Source organism: Camelus bactrianus, chromosome 18, assembly GCF_048773025.1.
Source record: "Camelus bactrianus isolate YW-2024 breed Bactrian camel chromosome 18, ASM4877302v1, whole genome shotgun sequence".
Taxonomy (NCBI): domain Eukaryota; kingdom Metazoa; phylum Chordata; class Mammalia; order Artiodactyla; family Camelidae; genus Camelus; species Camelus bactrianus.
Genome location: NC_133556.1, coordinates 16,987,041 through 17,007,125, shown reverse-complemented (window position 1 = coordinate 17,007,125; position 20,085 = coordinate 16,987,041). Strand labels below are relative to the sequence as shown.

Genomic DNA, 20,085 nt, shown 5'->3' with positions numbered 1-20,085 from the left:
CTGCAAGAGGCTGGCGTGACTGGAGCTGGCACTGGGGAGGGGTGCATGGTTCACAATGAAGCTAAGGAAGGCGGCAGGGCGCTCTCGTAGGCCACGCCAAGTTTGGACTCCATTCTAAGGGAAGTGAGAACCTGTCACGTGCTCCCGCAAGACTGCCTGCTTCTCTGTAACCTTCCCCACACTTGGCCTTGCCCACTCTTCATCTTCCCTGCCGGATGGTAGGCCCCCTGGGGGCAGGACCATATCTTTTTGTTCATCAGTTTATTCCCTGAACTTGGCTCAGTGCCCCGGACATAGTGAGAGCTCAGTAAGTATTACTGGGTGGACAGATGAGCAGGTGAACAAGTGAAACTTCTCTAGGGTCAGGAAACCCACCTGAGGCCGTCTCCATTTTACAACCTCTTTTTTTAAACTAAAGAGTTCTAGGAAAATCTGTGGGCCTGAAAGAACACCTTGCAATCCTTAATAGTAAGTCTGTTCTTGAAGACAGACAGTGAATGGGATTGGTGGGATTCACTGCAGGTCAGTAGCACCTAGGAACACATCTCTCTTGAAATGCTGACTTGGAGGTCCCAGAAGCGATCATGACTATGTGCACTGTGGATTCTGTGTGTGGGTGTGTGTCTAACTACTGTGTTAACATCGCGTAAATCTTCCCCTTTCTCATGCCTTTCATAGGCACGAGCTTAATGAGGCAGATGATTAGAGCCTGTATGAGTTTTCTGTGTAACAAACCACTGCAGAGCATGTGGCTTCAAACACCAGCCATCCGTGTAGCTCACGATCTGCAGTTGGCCAGTTTGAAATCTCATTCTGGTGAGCAAGTTACTTTTCTCACCCACACTCAGGAGCATTCCAGATGCACCACGGTTTTTCTGTTGTGCCTGGGGTGTCTCACCAGTGTTAGAGTTTATAAAAATGGCATGTTTTTCTAGAGGAGTAAAACTTCCCTGAAACTTGCCCTGGGCCCTGTATCCTCTACAAGATACATTCTGCTTCTTGTGAAGGTAAGGCATCCTTCGAGGGCAGGTAATGCGCCTTCTGTTTCTATACAGCTTGAGGAGCCCCTGACTTCAGAGGAGCCCTGGGAGCATGGTGGGTGGGGGATGAGCGATAACTAGAGTTGTCCGATTCTGTCGTTAATGAGACCTTGGGGTCAGTGCTTCCCAGGTCGTGTGCCGGCTTGCCGTGGCTGGTCCACTGCTGGGTACACCCACGTCCTTGATTCTTGCAGTTTTGCCGTACCTTGTGCTCAATTTCTAAGAGTCATTGTGACCATGTGCCATTTCGGTCTCGCGTGCTACCTTTAGATCCACATCCTGAGTAAGACGTGTCTCCCATGACTTGTGTGGTCTGAGAGAACCACGTGCTTCAACATTCTGATGGTCTCTCTCTCTTTTTTTTTTTTGTGGTTAAGAATGGAAAAACTCATTATTAATATATATGTTATTTGGAAGAAAGCACACGGGCGTTTGGGAATCGTTGCTCGTTTCCACAGCAGGGCAAGCAAGTGCCTTCACGTGCTTTGTATTCCTTCCCTGACTCGGGCTTGTGGTGCTCGGGGCTGATGCCGGGTTTCCCGGCCTTGCCCTGTGGTGGTTCCCTGACTTCTAGCAGGTTCCTGGGTGGTGGTTCTTTTAGCTTATGGTGGGTGGCCAAGTGTATTTGAATCAGCCAAATGGGCTTCTCCGGCTGCTTTTAGTCTTTCCCACATCCCTTTGCTGTGGGTTCTCAGATGGGAACCTGAGTTCTCAGCAGCGATGCAGGCCGGCTGTCGGATATTCCAGCTCCTTCCATGGTTTGTACCCCGGGGAAGTTGAGTGAACAATGCTTTGGGTAAACAGTCGTGCAGTTTTATTTCTTTTTTATTATAATCTATTTTTTAAACTTTTAATTGAAACCATTCTCAGGCATACACAAAAATACTGTGACTAGATGGATGAATCTCCATGTACCATCCCTGACTTTAACTATCGCCTGTACTAAAAAGTGCGCCAGGATTCTAAAAGTGTAGTCCCAGACTGACAGCACCAGCACCGTCTGAGGAGCTTGTTAGAAATGGCACATTTCTACTTTTGGAAAATCTCCTGGATCAGAACCTCAGGGCGCGGAACCTCATCAGTCTGTGTTTTAACAAGCCCTCTGAATGATTCTGATAGCTGTCAAAGCTTGAGAACCATTATATATACCATTCTATCCAAATCTCTGCTGGAATCTTTTAAAGCAAATATTTTATTTGTAACTCTTTTAGTATATAAGCTATTTTCCTTTAAATATGATATCCCACAGATTGGCAAAACATTTGGAGAGCAGCCCGCCAGTTGGTACCAATATTTAAATAGGCTTACTCTTTGTTCTCCTGACTCTGCTCATTGTAACCTGCTTAACTGGATAAGTGCTTCATGGTATATATACAAGGATGCTCCCCGCAGTGCCTAGGATGGAGTAAACTTGGAAATACTGTGTGTCTAATAGCGACAATTGGCAAAGTAAGTTTTATGCACTCCGTGGAGCACTGGGAAGTCATTACAGAGAATGATGTCCCTGATACTACTGTTAAATAGGAAAAGCCTTCAAAGCAAGTATTGGGTGGCCCCATTTTCTTTTTGCTGTGCAGGGTGTGTGCTTGTGAGAGAGAAGAGGGAGAGGATGTGTCTGTATTGTGTATATGAGTTTAAGTACATAGGAAAAAGGCTAGAATGTTATATGCCAAAACCCTAATAGTTATTTTTGGAAGGTGTGATTTTATTTAATTTTCACCTTCCTTCACCTAACTTTTTCTCATAGTGAACATATATTTTTATAATGGAGAAAAACAAATTTGCTTTAGTTTTGAGAAAGCCATATCCATTGAAATTATAGTCTCTTCTTGATTAACTTCTGTTAAATTATAGTCTCTTCTTGATTAACTTCTGTTGAATTATAACCTCTTCTTGCATTTGCAGACGGGCACATGTTGGATTCAAAGAGATACTGCATCATGGGAGCAGATCTCCGAGATATACCTGAACTGGAAGAGAAACTAAAGAAATGTAACATGAATACACAGTGAGGTTTTTTTTTTTAACCTCTTACATTTGTGATTTTCTGCTATTTTGAGATAAGGCCAGTTAGAAATACAGCATCATACCATGTACCATTTTTCCCCCTGTAATCTTTATAATTTCATAGCTGTTTAGAAAGGCTTTCTGAATTTTTTTTTAGAAACAGTGTTTCTTGAGTCTGTTTTCCTATTGGAATCACCTGTATTGCTTTATAAAATACTGATGCCTAATACAAAATTTCGGGGAAGATAATTCTATACATAGAAACATACGATTGTTAACACATAAAGAAAGGGTTAACACTGATGTATAAAGAATAGCTACTGTTAACAAAAAGAGCCCTGTAGAAAAATGGGCAAAGGATAGATGGCCTGGAGGTTCAAAGAAGAAACTGGTATCATATGAAAATGGTATTTCACTTCAGTAGTAACCAGGTGAAATTCTATTTTACTCCCACCAAGTTGGGAAAAATGTGAAAGTCTGACAATAGCAAGTGTTGCCAAGGGTGTTGGGGGAGAGGAATGGACGTACACCACGGGTGGAAGCGAGCTTGGTATGATCGTTGCAAGGGACAATCTGGAAGTGTCTCGTGAAATTGTAAATGTAGGTACCACGTGCTGGTGCAGCTCCACTGTCGGGCGTATCCCCCTGGGAAGGTCTACGTGTGTGTACAAGGAGGATGTTCATTGCGGCCTCCATTTTTAGTAGCAGAAAGTTGGAAACAATTTGAATGTTCATCAGGAGGAGAATGGATGGATGATAGGTAAAATGCATGACTTTGGAGAGAATTCAGAAACTTAATGTTGAGGGTTTTAAAAATAATTTCCATAGTTGTTTTCTTTATTTTTAAAAATTTATTATTATCTTTCTAATGGAGGTGCTGGGGATTAAACCCAGGACCTCGTGCATGCTAAGCACATGCTTCACCACTGAGCTATACCCTCCCCCCACAACTTAATGTTGAGTTTTAAAAAATGAAATTGCAGAGTAATATGCAGAGAGTGATACCAAATGTGCAAAATCAAACTCCCCAAATACCATATTTTCATGATTACATATATACATCCCAGAAGTATTTTAAAAATGGACCAGAAGGGTTCACACCAAATTGTTGAGAGTGAGTACCACTGGGGAGCAGAGGAGTGGAGTGAGATGTGTGATTTTAGCACAGTGATGCTGGTCACAATTAGATTGGAGTTAAAGAGTTAATGGGAGATACGAATATATGTGTGCATATGCAAGACTGGGACATTGTGCTGTACACCAGAACTTGACACATAGTAATTGACTACACTTCAATTAAAAAAAAAAAAAGAGTTAATGGGAGATAAAGGCACATCTCCATGGTGTCCTGTACCTAAATGGACACTTCTCTAAAGAAGACATTCAGATGGCCAAGAGGCACATGAAAAGATGCTCAGCATCACTAATTATCAGAGAAATGCAAATCAGAACTACAGTGAGGTATCACCTAACACCGGTCAGAATGGCCAGCATCAAAAAGTCTACAAATACATGGTCTAATGTAGGTGAAGACGACACTTTGAAGAATATTTGAGGTGACTCAAAAGGGAGGTTTGAAAGGAAGGTAAGAGAAAGTTACTTTAAAGAATAAATTGAACGTGAAGAATCAGTGGCAAACGATGAAAGGAATAAGCAACTAGGGCTACCATTGCTGGAGGTTTTGAAGATCTAAAAACAATTGATGTAACCAGTATTAGAATTATATATTCTTCCTTGTGGTTTTATTGTGTTCTGTGTGTTACTTTATGGGCTGTCTTGTCTTTGCTTTTCTTTCACTTATATATATATTTTTAAATTTAATTTATTATTTTTTTATTTTTGTGGGGGAAGGTAGTTAGGTTTACTTATTTATTTATTTTTGGAGGAGGTACTGGGGATTGAACCCAGGACCTTGGGTGTGCAAAGCATGTGCTCTACCTCTTGAGCTATACCCTCCCCCACTTCACTTATATTTTGAAATGTATTAATCCTACTTTTAATATTGCTAATGGTGACCTCTTACAAAATACATTGTAAAATATTTAACTTTTCACTTTCAAATAATTCAAATATGCAGAAAAGTTGCAAAAAAAATTCTCATATAACCTCTACCTGGCTATCCCATGTGTCAATATCTTATGTAAATAATGGTTACCTTTTGCATTAAAAAAGATGCTTGAAACTGGATTTCTCTAAGTATTCAACCTATTAGGTGAGGTTTTGGAACTATTTTTCCCTCAGTCAGTTTTTCTAATAATTTCTATTGGTATAATCTCAGGTTTTAGACTTACACTATAGTTAATTTTAAAAAATCTTCTTTTTAATGTTTTTCTTTCTGATTTTCAGTTTTATTTACAACTCGTTCTTGACTATTTTTCCTCTGGATCACTGTCCTCATTTTTTTGTACCAAGTTCCAAATGGGTCCAGGAAGCATTTAGAGATATATATTTAAATAAGTTATATAACATTTTACTGTTAATAAAAGGGGGAAGTCCAGATGGGCAGAGCAGGTGGATAGTTGGTACCATCAGGTCAGAGCCAGCATTTACTTGCGGGTGCCCTTTCTCTTTAATGGCACAGTAATGGCACTGCGTCCGGCTGGACAGGTTTGAATTCTGAGGGAAGGATACACTAGACTTTGACCTTGGACAACTTATTTCACCTCTGTGTATCTCAGTTTCCTCCTTGAAAAGTAAGAAAATAACAGAACTCAGCAATAAATGTTAACAGATGATAATGTAGAAAACTATTTTTAAAAAATCTCATTCATTTTGATAGTTTTAGTAGCTATTGCTGATGGTTCTGATGGTCCTAGAAGCAGATAAAAATCATCCCAAATCCTGAACTCAGAGATAACCACCTTAATAAATTTTATGCCAAAATTTGTAAATATGTATTTGTCTTTAAAATGTGACTGTGCTCTGCATACAGTTGGGGAACTTTTAAAAAAATCAAATGTATCTAGATATGTACGTATATGTATGTGCATATATATGTACGTATGTTCACTTATTTGTTCATTTATTTATTCACTCATTCATCAAATAGTTGAGAATCTACTGTGTACAGATACGAGAGAGCCGTGAACAAAACAGCTTACATTATCGTGTGGGGAAAAAAGAGACATTAAATGGCTAATTGCATGAACTCTTTAATGACTCTTGGGGTACCTGCTTTGAAGAAGTATAGGGGAGCAAACAAAGAGGCCGCTGGAGTCTGGGACCATGGAGAGCGTCCGTGTCAGTAAATTCAGTGCTAAAGCATCATACGTATGAGCTTCCTGGCAGTCCACTGGGGGGATATGCCATGTTCTTTGCAACTAATTTCTTATTGCACAACTGTTGCATAATTTCTTGTTCACACAATTGATTCTAAGATTGCCACCAATAAAATAACTCACTTGCTTTGTAGAAGAAATAGCAATCAGCAGTGAGGAATATGATTATTCAGATGGCAGAGGGGGAGGGGAGGGTCCAGGGAAGGAGTCAGGGAAGGAGCAGTAATACATAAGCCAGGAGTAAACCAGTGGAGCTTGCATATTTTGGGGATGCCAGTGTTTCCTGTCCAAAGTTAAGGCTTTTAGAAATTTCTGCAGGAGTTTATTGCTTTTCCTATTTCATAATTTATTCATTACTTTGGGCCTGGTAAATCAGAGTACATAATAACTAATGTAGTTTCTTGAAGACTATTCATGTTGTTTTCAATTCTTGATAGTAAAAGCTTCTGTAAGAAGAATGATAGTCTGTTGAATGAGTATCAGTCTCTCTAGATTGTATCTGTCAGTTTTGGATGTGTAACAAATCCTTCCAACTTCAGTAGTTAAAAACAGCCCACAGCTGAGTTGCTCAGCATTCTGTGAGCTGACAGTTTGGGCTGGGCTTAGCTGGGTGGTTCTTCTGCTCGGGGCCAGGTTTAGCTGATACCTCCTGGGGTTCACTCAAGTGTGGACAGTGGGCAGGTTAGCAAGGCTGCCTCATTCTCATCCACAGGGCCTCCCCTCCTATAGCAAGCCAGCTTGGGCTCATTCACGTGGTGGGCTCAGGTTTCCAAGTGCAGCAGGAGAGCGAGCACCAGTGTGCAAGTCATGTCCAGGCTTCTGCTTGTATCATGTCTGTTCCTGCTCCGTTGGCCAAATCACGTTACATGATGAACCCAGATTCCAGGGGAAGGACGATACACTCCACCTCCTGAGTGGGAGTATCTGCAGGTCCACATCACCGTAGTGTGGGTGCACAGTAGGGAAGAATTTGTAGCCATTTTTACAGCCTACCACACACAGCACATTTTCATCAGCCAGACAAAAATCATTGCTGATTGCTCACCTTTTACAGGATAAAACTCTGGGTCATGATGGGATTACACATGAATTACTGCATTGATTAGGTGATGCGAAAACCAGTGCTTCTGGTTTTCCTGGGTGTGAGCTGCGCTTCCAGTGCTGCAACGTATGTGAAACTGGAGAGTCCAAGTTCGATGAAGACTTAGTTATCTGCCTTTTTTTCTTCTCTTAAGATTGCCAACCCTCCTGATAGCTGAATGTGTGCTGGTTTATATGACTCCGGAGCAGTCTGCAAACCTTCTCAAGTGGGCGGCCAACAGCTTTGAGACTGCCATGTTCATAAACTACGAGCAGGTAAAAGGAAGCATAAGGAACTTGCATCCCGCATGGGACTCCAGTGGTGACTTTCCCTCTCTGAGCATCTGCAAATGGATGCTTTCCCTGAGTTCTTTTCCTCCTGCCTCCGGCCACTCACATATCTTCTTTATTAACCAATTCTGGCAAACCTGGTACTCCTGAGTTCCTGACTTCTTGCGAACTTCTACCCAGAGCTTTGGGAATGTCTGTTTTGGCCTTGTAAGAGTATTTTGAGTTCTTATTTTATCATCGTGTTTACTATAAAGTCGTAGCTCTTGATGGAGGGGATTTTGGCTATCATCAGTGTAGGGGTAGCAAACTCAGATGCCTTCAGAGGCAGATATTAATGCAAATGGAGGAAGCTGGGCAGGTGTAATTAGTGTGGACTGGTGAACTGGGACCCCTGTGTCCCACTTCATGGGATGCCCATGGTTTGGTTCCAGCCACTTGTTACCATGTGGGCCTAAAGTTGCCTGAACTCCCAGTTTTTTGAAGACAAGTTGCGTTTCTAACTTGAAATGCAAGGGCTGTAATGTAAAATTTTCTAATTTCTAAAATCACTGAGTTTGGCCCATGGGTGGCCTGTTTTTCTTTCTGATATAGCACTGCAAGGGTTATGTAGCTCCGCTCGCATCTGAATCCTGGCCCTCGACGTTATCATCAGCTCTGTGACCTGAGCAGAATGGCTAGGTGGTTGGGAGGTCATTCTCTGGAGGCAGACTGCCTCGCTGTGTGACTTGGACAAGTTACATAACCTCTCTGTGCCTGTTTCCTCGTCTGAAAAATGAGGATGATCATATCCCAAAATCATCATTAATGAATGAGTTAATATATGTGTAAGCACTTACAGCATTGCCGGCTATTAAGTAAGCTGTTACTAAGTTAGCTATTTGACTGTCTCTGAGCCCCAGTTCTCTGTTCTTAAAAGGATAAGAATACCTACCTCTCAAGTCTTTTTTTTTTTTTTAACATTTTTTTTGAGTTATAGTCATTTTACAATGTTATGTCAAATACCAGTGTACAGCACAATTTTCAGTTATACATGAACATACGTACCTCTCAAGTCTTAATAATTCAGATTAAATTTGTTGAGTGTATTAAAAAAACATAGCCAGCTCTCTGCATTATTGTGGGGACCCGTGAGATGTTGAACAACAATGGGGTGGTCATAAGCTCTGAGTACATGTTAGCTACTTTTATTGTTTATTTTAGTTTAGCTTTATTGACTTTATATTTTGGGAGGGTGATAATCAGGTTTATTTATAAATTTTTTTAAGAGCAGTACTGGGCATTGAACCCAGGACCTCGTGCATGCTAGGCACGCACTCTACCACTGAGCTGTACCCTCCCCCCGATTTTTGTTTCTTTTTTTTTAATCTCATTTTATTATTCAGTTTTATCACAGATAAGAGCAGTAGAGGGCCTTGCCTAACGTCACGTAACTATGGACAGATCCAGGGCTAGATGTTGGCCTCCTGGCCTCTTACCCACCATCCCTCCCCATCTTCCCAATCCAGGTTCCTGTATAGGTGGTCCTTGGTTGCTTGATTTTAATTCCTTTCGTCTCTTTAATTGGAGGCATTCCCCAGACTCCATCTTCAGTCCTGGTGAATATCCATATAATGGTAGGTGGCCTCATCCGTCTTACCTTCTGATGTGAATAAGTCCTGGTGACCTGTCTTTGCTTTCAGGATCCCACACCTGGGGAAAAGGCGTCCCATTCCCCCTGTTACCACACGTTCCGGGTATTCACTCACTTTGCTCCATTTGTGTGTTCTTTGATTCAGCAAACCTCGATTCAGCAGCCCGTGAGAGATGGTGCGCTAAGTGAATTTTGACCAGAGATCGTGTCACTTTGGAGCAGGCCAGGCAATGTGCCAGTTTTCAGTGTGTTGACCACAGCCGTCCCTTGATGGGTTCAAATCCCTGCCCACCACCCTCATTTTGCTAGTAATCAACTTTTAATGCATGCAGAATCAGCGGCAGCCTCCTGTTTGTCAATTGCTCACGTCTTACATTATTTTTTAATTAGTACTTTTATGACAAAACCACATGGATGATGATAATTTCAGTAATGATAATGATTACAAATTCTTAGAATTTGATTACTTATGTAGCAGGCGCTCTTTTGTGAGTTTCACATATATTAACGTATTTAATCATCACCACAACCCATGAGGTAGGTCCTAGGGCTGTCCTGGTTTTACAGGTAAGGGGACTGACGCACCAAGGGCTTAGGCTTCTTGCTCACAGCCTCACAGCTATGAAGCGTCAAGCCAGGATCCAAACCTGGGCTACAAAATGCAGGCGTTTGTGCTCACAGACATGCTTCTGTCCTGAATAAATAGTGTGCGATCCGGTCATTAGTGCCACGTAAGCCTAAACGCATCCCCCAGGAAGAATTAACATTGGTTCTTGTCTTGCAGCATGGTTGTATGAATACAGAAATCATTTTACATATTGTTAAAGTGGTGAATTTTTGATACCTTGTATATGACAAAGGCACAATGTATATGCTGCAGTAGTGTACATAATATTTTGTGACAATTGTGTACTTATATAGATTTTTTTTAACTAGTTTTTTAATTCAAGAAATAATGTCACGTGCTGAATTTTTTAAAAAAATCAGTTCAAAAGGGTAGACAAAGAAAAATAACTCTCTCATCTACTCCAGACCTCAGCCTCTAACCTGAGAAGCAACATTGCTGTGTTCTAGAATTCTCCTACACATACATAAATGCGGAGAAAGGGATTTTTTTCCTTAAAGGCAGATGGGAGCATACTATACACATTCTTCTCTACCTTACTTTTCAGGGGTTTATTTTAGGGATCGTTTCTGTCTGTCTATCTTCCTTTCTTGTTTTCACAGCTGTCAGTGTTTCATTATATGAACGTGCCAGAATTTATTTAACCCCAAATGCTGGCTTTCCAGATCCTTCCTCTTACACATAAAGCTGCAGTAAATGCTCTTGCATCTTTGTGTGCACAAGCGAGTCTGTCTGTAGGACAGGTTGCTGGCAGTGAGCTTGCTAGATTCCAGGCTGAGTGTTAACAATGAACGGACACTGCCCAGTTGCCTTTTGAGGGGCTGTACTGGTTTATGCTCCATCAGGACTGCACTCAGGCTTCCGTTAACCTGTGCTGGGTATTATCAAATGTCAAGCCTTGACTGGTTTGAAATGGGATGTTTTATTTTGCATATGTAAGAAACAAAGAAACCCTTCCGGCAATGCCCAGGAGCCTCTCTCCCTTCCCAGGTGAACATGGACGATCGCTTTGGGCAGATCATGATTGAGAACTTGCGGAGACGACAGTGCGACCTGGCAGGAGTGGAGACCTGCAAGTCGTTAGAGTCACAGGTCAGAGAGCAGAGATCGGGACATCCTCTTGTACCCTTAGCCAGCCAAGAGGGCATCCTCCCTTCGCAGATAAGAGAATGTGAGACTCCCTCATGAGTGCCTGCCTGCGGGCAGCTAGGGCCCCACGTGGGCCACTGGGCCATCGTACTGGGGAAATCCAAGCCCTGGGCTGCCATCTTGGTATGGAAAATACAAACTTACATTTCTATTATTTTAACTTTTTACTATGCCATTTTTCAAACAACGTAAAAGTCGAGCAAACAGTTAAAATGAACACCCATTTTGTTCCATCAACCAGCTTCAGTAATTAATATTTTGTCATTGTCATTTTCTTTACCCTCTTCCCCGAAACTTTTGTTGGTGTTGTCATTGGAATATTTTAAGGCAAATCCCAGACAGTATATCATTTCCCCCATAAATACTTCAGTGTGAATCTCCTACCACTAAGGACCTTCCCCCTGCCACACCCCACTCCCAGGAGAATGGTAATACCATTATCAAAACCTCACAAATCGACACTAACTCCTTCATAGCATCTAACACCCAACTCATGTTCAGTTTTCCTTGATCATCTAGAAAAAAAATGTTCATGGTGTATTTGAATCAGGATCCAAACATGGTTCACACTTTGTGTTTGACTGATAGGTTCCTTAAAATCTCTTGGAATCTATAGTAGTCCCCCTCCCATACTGACTTCTAAATTTTTTTCTGAAGAGACACTTCCCACCCCTTCTGAAATTCAAATAGGTTAGTTTTTACATGGTTTACATTATGTCACCACTAGGGCTCTTGTAAAAACTGTTGCTTGTAGAAAAGTTTCTTCCTGTATTTCTTTTTAAATATACTTTAGTGCATTTCCCCCTGTTGTAACTATGTGTGTTCAGTATAGAAAATCGGAAAATAAGAAGGAGGATGATAGGGGCCAGAATGGGCTTCTGAGGGAGGAGTCCTCTGAGGGAAGCTCCCGCCTGCCCAGAGCACGGCTCGAGTTGTATGACAGCACATGCTCCTTCCCCATTTCTCTCCACCGCACGTTTCAGAAAGAACGGCTCCTGTCGAACGGGTGGGAGACGGCATCAGCCATCGATATGATGAATTTGTACAGCAAATTACCTCGCGCGGAAGTGAGCAGGTATGGGACGGGCCAGACTTAGCTCCCTGATAAATGCTGTGAATTAAAGGTTTAAATGCCTGCATCCTTTAATGTAAAGAAAACCAAAAAACCAACAAGAAATCCACCCCCTAACTAGTCTTATTTTGAAGAGAGTTAACCTGCTAAATATAAGTTAAACACTGATAGCACCTTGAGAGTAACTCATTAGCTACTTAGCTAAGATAAGGTTTATGCTAAAACAGGCTGTCTCAGGCGGAGACAGTGGAAATCTTGCCTAATCCCTGTGTTTTGGAGAAAAAGGAGAAATAACATTACCCAAGGGCTTCTAAGGGGAAAAAAAGTCTGCTTGCAGATTTTTAAGCGAACTTTTCCCCTTATTATAAAAGAAATACATGCGTGTGTTTCTGGAACAATTTTGGAGCAAAGTACATGGAATATAAAGCCATTGTGCAGTCTGTAGCTGCAGCTTCCAGAGACAGCTGTTTATAAATGGGGGTGTATCTTTTTCTCTGTGTATATAAAGATAAGTTTTTGTTGATATATAGATTTCTATTTTTTGAATCAGTAGATGGATATTACATATATTTGTCTGTAAACCACTATCCCTTTGAAAAAATTTAACAGTAGATTGTGTTTATCTTTACATATCAAGACATTCAGGGCTACTATATTCCTGTTTAATGATGTTTAGTATTTATATTGATATGTAGATATGTTAAATGAATGTTAGTTTCTTTATTGAAGTATAATTGACATACATTATATTAGTTTCAGGTATACAACAGGATGATTTGATATTTGTACATATTGTGGAATCACAGTAAGTCTAGTTAACATCCATGACCACACATAGCTACAGAATTTTTTTTTCTCGTGATGAGAACTTTTCAGATAAACTCTTAGCAGCTTTCAAATATGCAGTATAGTATTATTACCCTATAGTTACCATGTAGTACATTACATCCCTGTGACTTACTTATTTTACAACTATAAGTTTGTACCTTTTGGCTCCCGAACCCCCCTCACCCATTTCACACCTCCCTGCCACCTCTGGCAACCACCAATCTGTGCTGTTCTGTTTTATTTTGTTTAGATCCCGCATATAAGAGAGATCACGTGGTATGGTGTCTTTCTCTGTCTCACTTATTTCCCTTAACATAATGCCCTCAGGTTTCATCCTGTTGTCACAAGTGGCAAGATTTTGTTCTTTTTCATGGCTGAATAATATTCCATGTTAATATATATGTGTGTGTGTGTGTGTATATATATATACACACACACACACACACACACACACACACTTACATTTTCTTTATCCATTCATCCCTTGATGGACACTTAGGTTGTTTCCTTGATAATAATAACTTTAAAGATATTAGAGAGTAATGCCTGCAGCAGGATATTTGCTTGTGGGGTCTTGTTTTTTATTTTGTTTTGTTGTAGTTTCGTTATAAATCACTCTGGAGGGAGCCTCACCATACCATCTCTGGACAGTGTTAATGCCAGCTTAAGTCTTTTTCCATGATTTCTTTGTCCTTCCTGATTTGTGCTTCCCCCTGCTTTTGGGGACCTAGTTTTTGGCCTCTTGCAAGATAATGAGAATTTTTGGTTTTGCTTCTTCATCAAACTTCCTGTTAACTTTTAGAAGTATCACTGTTTTTTCCAAGTATGTCCATCAAAGCCTTGACGGTTGTGAAAGTGTTGTCTCCACGTGATCGGGTCAGTGGTTTCTGGATTCTTCTAGAATTTTCCTTTCCCACAGGCTGGTTTTCATTTGCTACATGTCAAGGCAACTATTTTGAATAGCCCAGGCCTGGCGTCTGTAATGGAAGTGCTCTGGCTACTCTTCCGGAGACCCAGAGGGGAGTCAAACTGGCATCCACCACAAGGGGCGCAAGTTTCTTCTAGGCAGCAATTAGTCTCTCGTTGCTGTGGGCTCCTTCAGACAGCGGCACGTGTCCTAACAGGCAGGTGATGAGGCGAGACGGGCTTTGGTCTGTCCACCCCAGGCTGACCAGTCCTCCCAGCTCTGCGGATGCCTCATAATTGGTGGGTACATTTGCCCAGGGCTCTTGCCGGATACCCTGTATAAAAAGAAGTCGAAGGCTGGCCTGTTGATTTGACAAATGCCAAGTGCCTGCTGTGCACCACACACTTTTCGAAGCTCAAGAGTTACAGCAGCGATCAAAATAGGCCAAAAGTTGTGCCTGCCTTTCTGGAGCTCACCTCGGGGGAGCAGCTTCACAGTCTGGTGTCTCTTGATAGTTGAACTTGGTCATAACCGTGCTGGCGCCTTCATCATGGTGCTGAGCACTTCATGGATACTCACTCTCACTTCATATGTGACTCTTAGGCCTGCTGACCTAGACAGGAGCGAAACGCAAATACAGGAACATGCAGGAACACGTACTGTGCACAGCCCCCAACCCCTGTACACGCAGGTGCGCACAGACACACACACACACGCACACACACAGCCTGGACAGGTGGCAGTACCAGAATTTTAACAGTGGCTATTGTGAATAGTGCACATAGATCATCTTTTATTTTTCTTCTTTATCCTTTCTGGAAATACCTGCGTTTCCCCACCCCCTCCCCACCTTGGGCACATATCTCAACAGAAAACATTTTAAAAAGCTGTTTTCATATGTTTGTGCATGTTTCTCTGTGTGTGTGTATACATTTAAAATTTACATTTAAAGTGATTTTTTTTAAAAAACATCATACAAGCACATGATAGAAAAAAAAAACCAAGAATAAAGTCGTATAGAGTGAAAACCAAACAAAACCCTTGGTCCACCACCCTCACTGCCAGTCCACGACCTTCTGTTCTAAGAGACAACCACCATTACCAGTTAGTTGTTGTTTCTGTATTTTCCAAAAGTAGCCTATGAATATACAAACGTATGTATTCCTGTTTCTTTACATAGATAGTAATATGTGGTGCTCATTGCTTACTAAACAACTTGCTTCTTAATTTTTTTATTTTAATTTTTTAATTTTTTTAATGGTCTTTTTAAAAACATTTATTTAATTTATTTATTTTTACTTTTCCCCTTAACAGAGGCGCTGGGCATTGAACCCAGGACCTCGTGCATGCCAAGCGTGCACTCTACCACTGAGCTGTACCCCCAGCCCCCCGTAACTTGCTTTTTAAATTCCACGCTGTGTCTCAGCGGCTCTGGCTGTTTCATGTCAGTACGTGCAAACAGTAGGCCCTTTCACATGGCTGCGCGGTAGCCTGTTGTATGCATGTGTTCTTATCTCCTCAACCCATCTCTTCTAGTTTACAGGGTTTTTTGCTGTTACTACATTGCAGCTATGATGCTGCAGTGAGATTTCTTGAACTCGTACAGGGTAAATTCTTAAAGCGGAATTGCTGAGCAAAAAGATACACATTTTAAACATTGATAGAAGGGAGCAAATTGCTCTTCAGTGAGGCTGTGCTATTTTGTAATCCTACTGGTAACGCATGAGAGCGCCTCTTTTCTAGGGCCTTGATAAAATGTGTGTCAGCTTTTTTTATTGAAGTATAATTGATTTTTAATATTGTGTTAGTTTCAGTAGATAGCAAAGTGATTCAGTTATGTTTATATATATAAACATATATATATATATGTTTTTTCAGATTATTTTCCACTGTAGGTTATTTTAAAATATTGAATATGGTTCCCTGTGCTATCTAGTAAATCTTTGTTGCTTATCTATTTTGTATATAGTAGTTTGTACCTGTTACATTCCTAATTTATTCCTCCGACCACCCTTTCCCCTTTGTAACCGTAAGTTTGTTTTCTATGTCTGTGGGTCTGTTTCTGTTTCGTACATAGATTCCTTTGTATTATATATCATATAATATTTGTCTTTCTCTGTCTGACTTATTTCACTAAGTATAATACTCTCTAGGTCCATCCAGGTTGCTCCAAATGGCAATATTTCTTTCTTTTCTATGGCCAAATAATATTCTTATATACACATACACATACACATACACACACCCCCATCTTTTTAAGCCAGTCATCTGTTGCTGGGCACTTGGGTTGTTTCCATGTTTGGCTGCTGTGTATAGTGCTGCTGTGAACATTGGGGTGCATGTGTCTTTTCGAACTAAGAATTTTCATCTTTTCTGGGTATGCCCAGGAGCGAGAGTGCTGGATTATGTGGTAACTCTGCTTTTAGTTTTTTAAGGAACCTCCATATTGGTATCCATAGTGGCTGTACCAGTTCCATTCCCACCAACAGTGTAGGAGGGTTCCCTGTATCAGCCTTTGTGATCTTTGTCAACTGTTAGTTGAAAACATAGCTTGTGTTGTAATTTACATTTCTCTTTGCATAAAGAAGAGGAAAAGTCCTTGTTTCTCCTCCTCAGTGAACTGGTCTTTTACCCACCTCTTAAATAAGTTTTAAAAGCTTTTCTTGTTGAAGTGTAACAGCTCTTCATATAGCAAGGAAATTACCATTTGTCATTCGTATCACAGACATTTTTTCTAGCTTGTCATTTGTCATTTTTGACCTTACTTACGGTAGTTTTTCTTCATGTCAATAAAAATAAATTAAAGTGGACCCACACCACGCAGACTGTTCTGTAGCCTGCCTCTTTTCCCCTAGTATAGCATGAACATCTTTCTGAACCCAAAAGTAAGCTGCATCGCCTTCATTTTAATTCTGTCCCTTTGTATTGTTGTATTGTTCTATTTTCATTCTCTTGACAGGATAGAGTCCCTTGAATTCCTGGATGAAATGGAGCTTCTTGAGCAGCTCATGCAGCATTACTGCCTCTGTTGGGCGACCAAAGGAGGAGGTGAACTCGGTAGGTGACTTCACCGTTGCTGACCTGACCTAGATATAGAAAGAACGTTAAGACAACGGGAGCTTTGGACCCAGGCAGAACTAAAGGATCGTATCCATGTATCCACGAGCATGGCTGGAGAATTAGCTGTTACGTCCTCTGTGTCTTTACAGCACACAAACCAGGAGAACCATTCAGATAAACCGCATGTATCAAAACAAACCCACATCGCTTTAGAGGTCGACTGTGGTGTTTCCTCAGGTGGAAGGTAAAGACCTTGAGTCTTGTTATAATCTTCTTTTTTCTTTCTCTTTTTTTGTTTTTTTGGTCTTATTATAATCTTAATAAAAGGAACCAATGTTTATCTTTATAACTGGCTTGTAACCAGGTTGACTAGATGTTAAACACACAGTCTGTCTCTAATAGACCCCTGCAGCTGCGGGTTGAATATCTCCCTCTCATCTTCTCTTTAAGGTGGATTTCCCCGGCCTGGCTGAGTCCGGCCCCGGGGGCAGAGCGCGGAGCCTGTCTCAGTGTGTCCTGTTGCCTTGGTCTTGACCCAGTTCCTCCTTTACGCTGCCCACGTTGACCTCCCTTCCCCCGGGCAGATACCCCTCCCTTGGGCATCTCTGAGACCAGTTTAGTTCCCAGTTCTGGTCTTTCTTGTCAAAGGTGCCCTCAGGCTTCCTACAGATGTGTCTGACATAGGGCTTTAGGCAGGTATTGGATACAAAACAAAGAACTTGGCAGAGGCCAGGACGTCTGCTGTGTGAAAATTCCAGGTTGTTAACCACCCGCCTTGGGCTTATCTTCCTGCTAGTTTATAAATTTGCCCAGCTGGGCAGTTCAGCCCACAGAATCCTTTTGAATTGTTTTTTATTTAAAAATCGTTTATTAGTGTGTGTTTTCTTTTTATGTTGAAGTATAGTTGATTGACAATGTTGTGTTAGTTTCAGGTCTACAGCAAAGTGGTTCAATTATACATACACATATATATTCTTTTTCAGATTCTTTTCCATTATAGGTTATTACAGAATATTGAATATAGTTATATACAACTATACACAAATTAGGAGTTTGGGATTAACAGATGCACACTACTGTATATAAAATAGATAAACCACAAGGACCTACTATATAGCACAGGGAACTGTATCCAATATTAGTGTATTTTTATCTTACTATTATCCCCCATTTTTAAAAACAATGTAATTTTCAGTGTAATTAGAGACTTTGGAAACGTCTAAAAAAAATACATGACAAAGAAAAAAAAATCACCCACATGCCCGTCACTCAGAGATAAGCCCTGGTAACTTTTTCCTTCCATTCTTTTTCTAGCTCTTGTTTGTTTTTAGCAGAATGGAATTTTTATATTTATGTAACCTTGATTCCTCATCTTTTAACGAAACATTATAACATACACATTTCCCCTTGCTGTTAAAAACTCTCTATGTTAATGGCTTTATATTCTGTCATGAGGCTATGTTTGAATATACTTAATTTTCCACACTTTTAGAAATATAGGTGGCTTGTAATACTATTGAGTTAATTTTAGTTTTTATAAAGTAATAATATATTGAACATTTTGATGTAAGGGACTTCTTCGGCCCTCTTTCTGCCTGGCTGCTTGGTGATAATCAGTTACTTGTATGTTATTTGGGGAAGGTCTGTCTGCATTCGCTCGAAGTTCAACATGTAAAGAATAGACTTTCTCGGTGTTTACTGCGGAGAGTCCATAAACTGTTACAGTGTTTCCCAATCCCTGTAAAACTACCCATAAACACAGTCTCATCCAACCTCTTGTTTCCTTGTGAAATCTCATCTTACATAAGAGACCAGAGCCTCGGTGATCGGACCTGTGGCCTGTGCCCCAGAGCCAGTCCCTGTGGGCCTGGGGCCGGCAGCCTCGGATTCTCCCACCTCCATCCTCTCTGCCCCAACCTGGGAGAGTCTCCTGACAGCGACTGTGTGTTTCCTCCCCTCAGGTTTGAAGGAAATAACTTACTGATCTGTTCAAGACTTGTGCTGAGCCAGAGCTGAACCCACTGACCTCTCCAGAGTTGACCCTCCGAGTTTCCTGATCGGTGGTCAGGCCCCAGCTACCAGTGTCACCCGCACTCCGAGGGACCTCAGTTACTGGGGTTGTCGTCCCAGCTCCTGTTCATGTTGGCTCATCAGTTAAATAAATTTCAGTTGCCAATTGCCTATGTGTTGGGCCTCTGCCGTTTACTGTTTGCTCCCCTGGGTGGGCTGTGGTTCACCTCTGTGTCAGCTAAAACCAAAGATCCAGAATCCAACCTTGACCTTGGCTCACTGCCTGTGAGTCAGACAGCGCACTCCCTTGCATCCGTCGTAGGATTTACCCCCGTGTGCTCTTGTCTGCAGCACCTGGCCTTGCATTCAGCACCTTGACCAGGTGCTGGAGCTCGTCTCGGCGCCCGTTTCTGCCCTAGCCTGCTTCCGTCCTCCTTCACCTTGTTCCTTGTGGCAGGCTGGATCTTGGCCCTCTAAAATGTCCCCTCCCGATCCCCCAAACTGTGGACATGTTGCCTTATGTGGCAAAAGGGGCTTTGCAATGTGATTAAGTAAAGGATCTTGAGATGGGAGGTTATCCGGGAGTGTCCAGGTGGGCCCAGTGTAATCACAAGGGTCCTTCCTTCAAAGGGGAGGCAGGAGGACCAGCATCAGAGGGAGGTGTGATGCTGGAAGCAGAGACCAGAATGTTGCCCTTTGAAGATGGAGGAAAGGGCAGAAGTTGAGGACCACAGGAGGCCACCAGATGCTACAACGGGCAGGAAAACATTCTCAGGTCCTCCAGAAGGAACCAGCCCTGCCGACACTTTGACTTTAGCCCAGCAAAATTGATTTGTGATTATGATCGCCAGAACAGTAAGAGAATGAATGTGTGTTGTTTTCAGCCACTTAAGTTTGTGATCATTGTTACAGCAGCAAGAGGAAACTAATACAGTTATGCTACAGATGCAAAGGGCTCCAGGGGACCTACTGCACAATTTGAAAACATAAGGCCTACCCACGCCTGATGAAATTTTTGGTTATCTGACTGGGGCTGTGAACTGGAACCTGCATACACAGAACGACAGTGAGGAAGCCCCCCGCCCTCTCCTCTCCTAGAGAGATTCCA

General features: G+C 41.7%; 1 protein-coding gene across 2 annotated transcripts in view; it reads left to right on the top strand.

The window, feature by feature from the left end:
- The window catches only part of LCMT1 (leucine carboxyl methyltransferase 1), a 46,925-nt gene extending 27,775 nt beyond the window's left edge, over window positions 1-19,150 (top strand). For both annotated transcript variants that reach the window (XM_010960998.3, XM_074346173.1), the window contains exons 6-11: window positions 2,946-3,048; window positions 7,561-7,681; window positions 10,942-11,043; window positions 12,084-12,175; window positions 16,867-16,964; window positions 18,929-19,150. In XM_010960998.3, coding sequence (XP_010959300.1) covers window positions 2,946-3,048; window positions 7,561-7,681; window positions 10,942-11,043; window positions 12,084-12,175; window positions 16,867-16,964; window positions 18,929-18,951 — 539 coding nt within the window. In that variant the 3' untranslated portion in view covers window positions 18,952-19,150. The remainder of the gene's footprint in view (window positions 1-2,945; window positions 3,049-7,560; window positions 7,682-10,941; window positions 11,044-12,083; window positions 12,176-16,866; window positions 16,965-18,928) is intronic.
- Window positions 19,151-20,085: the final 935 nt, after the last annotated feature.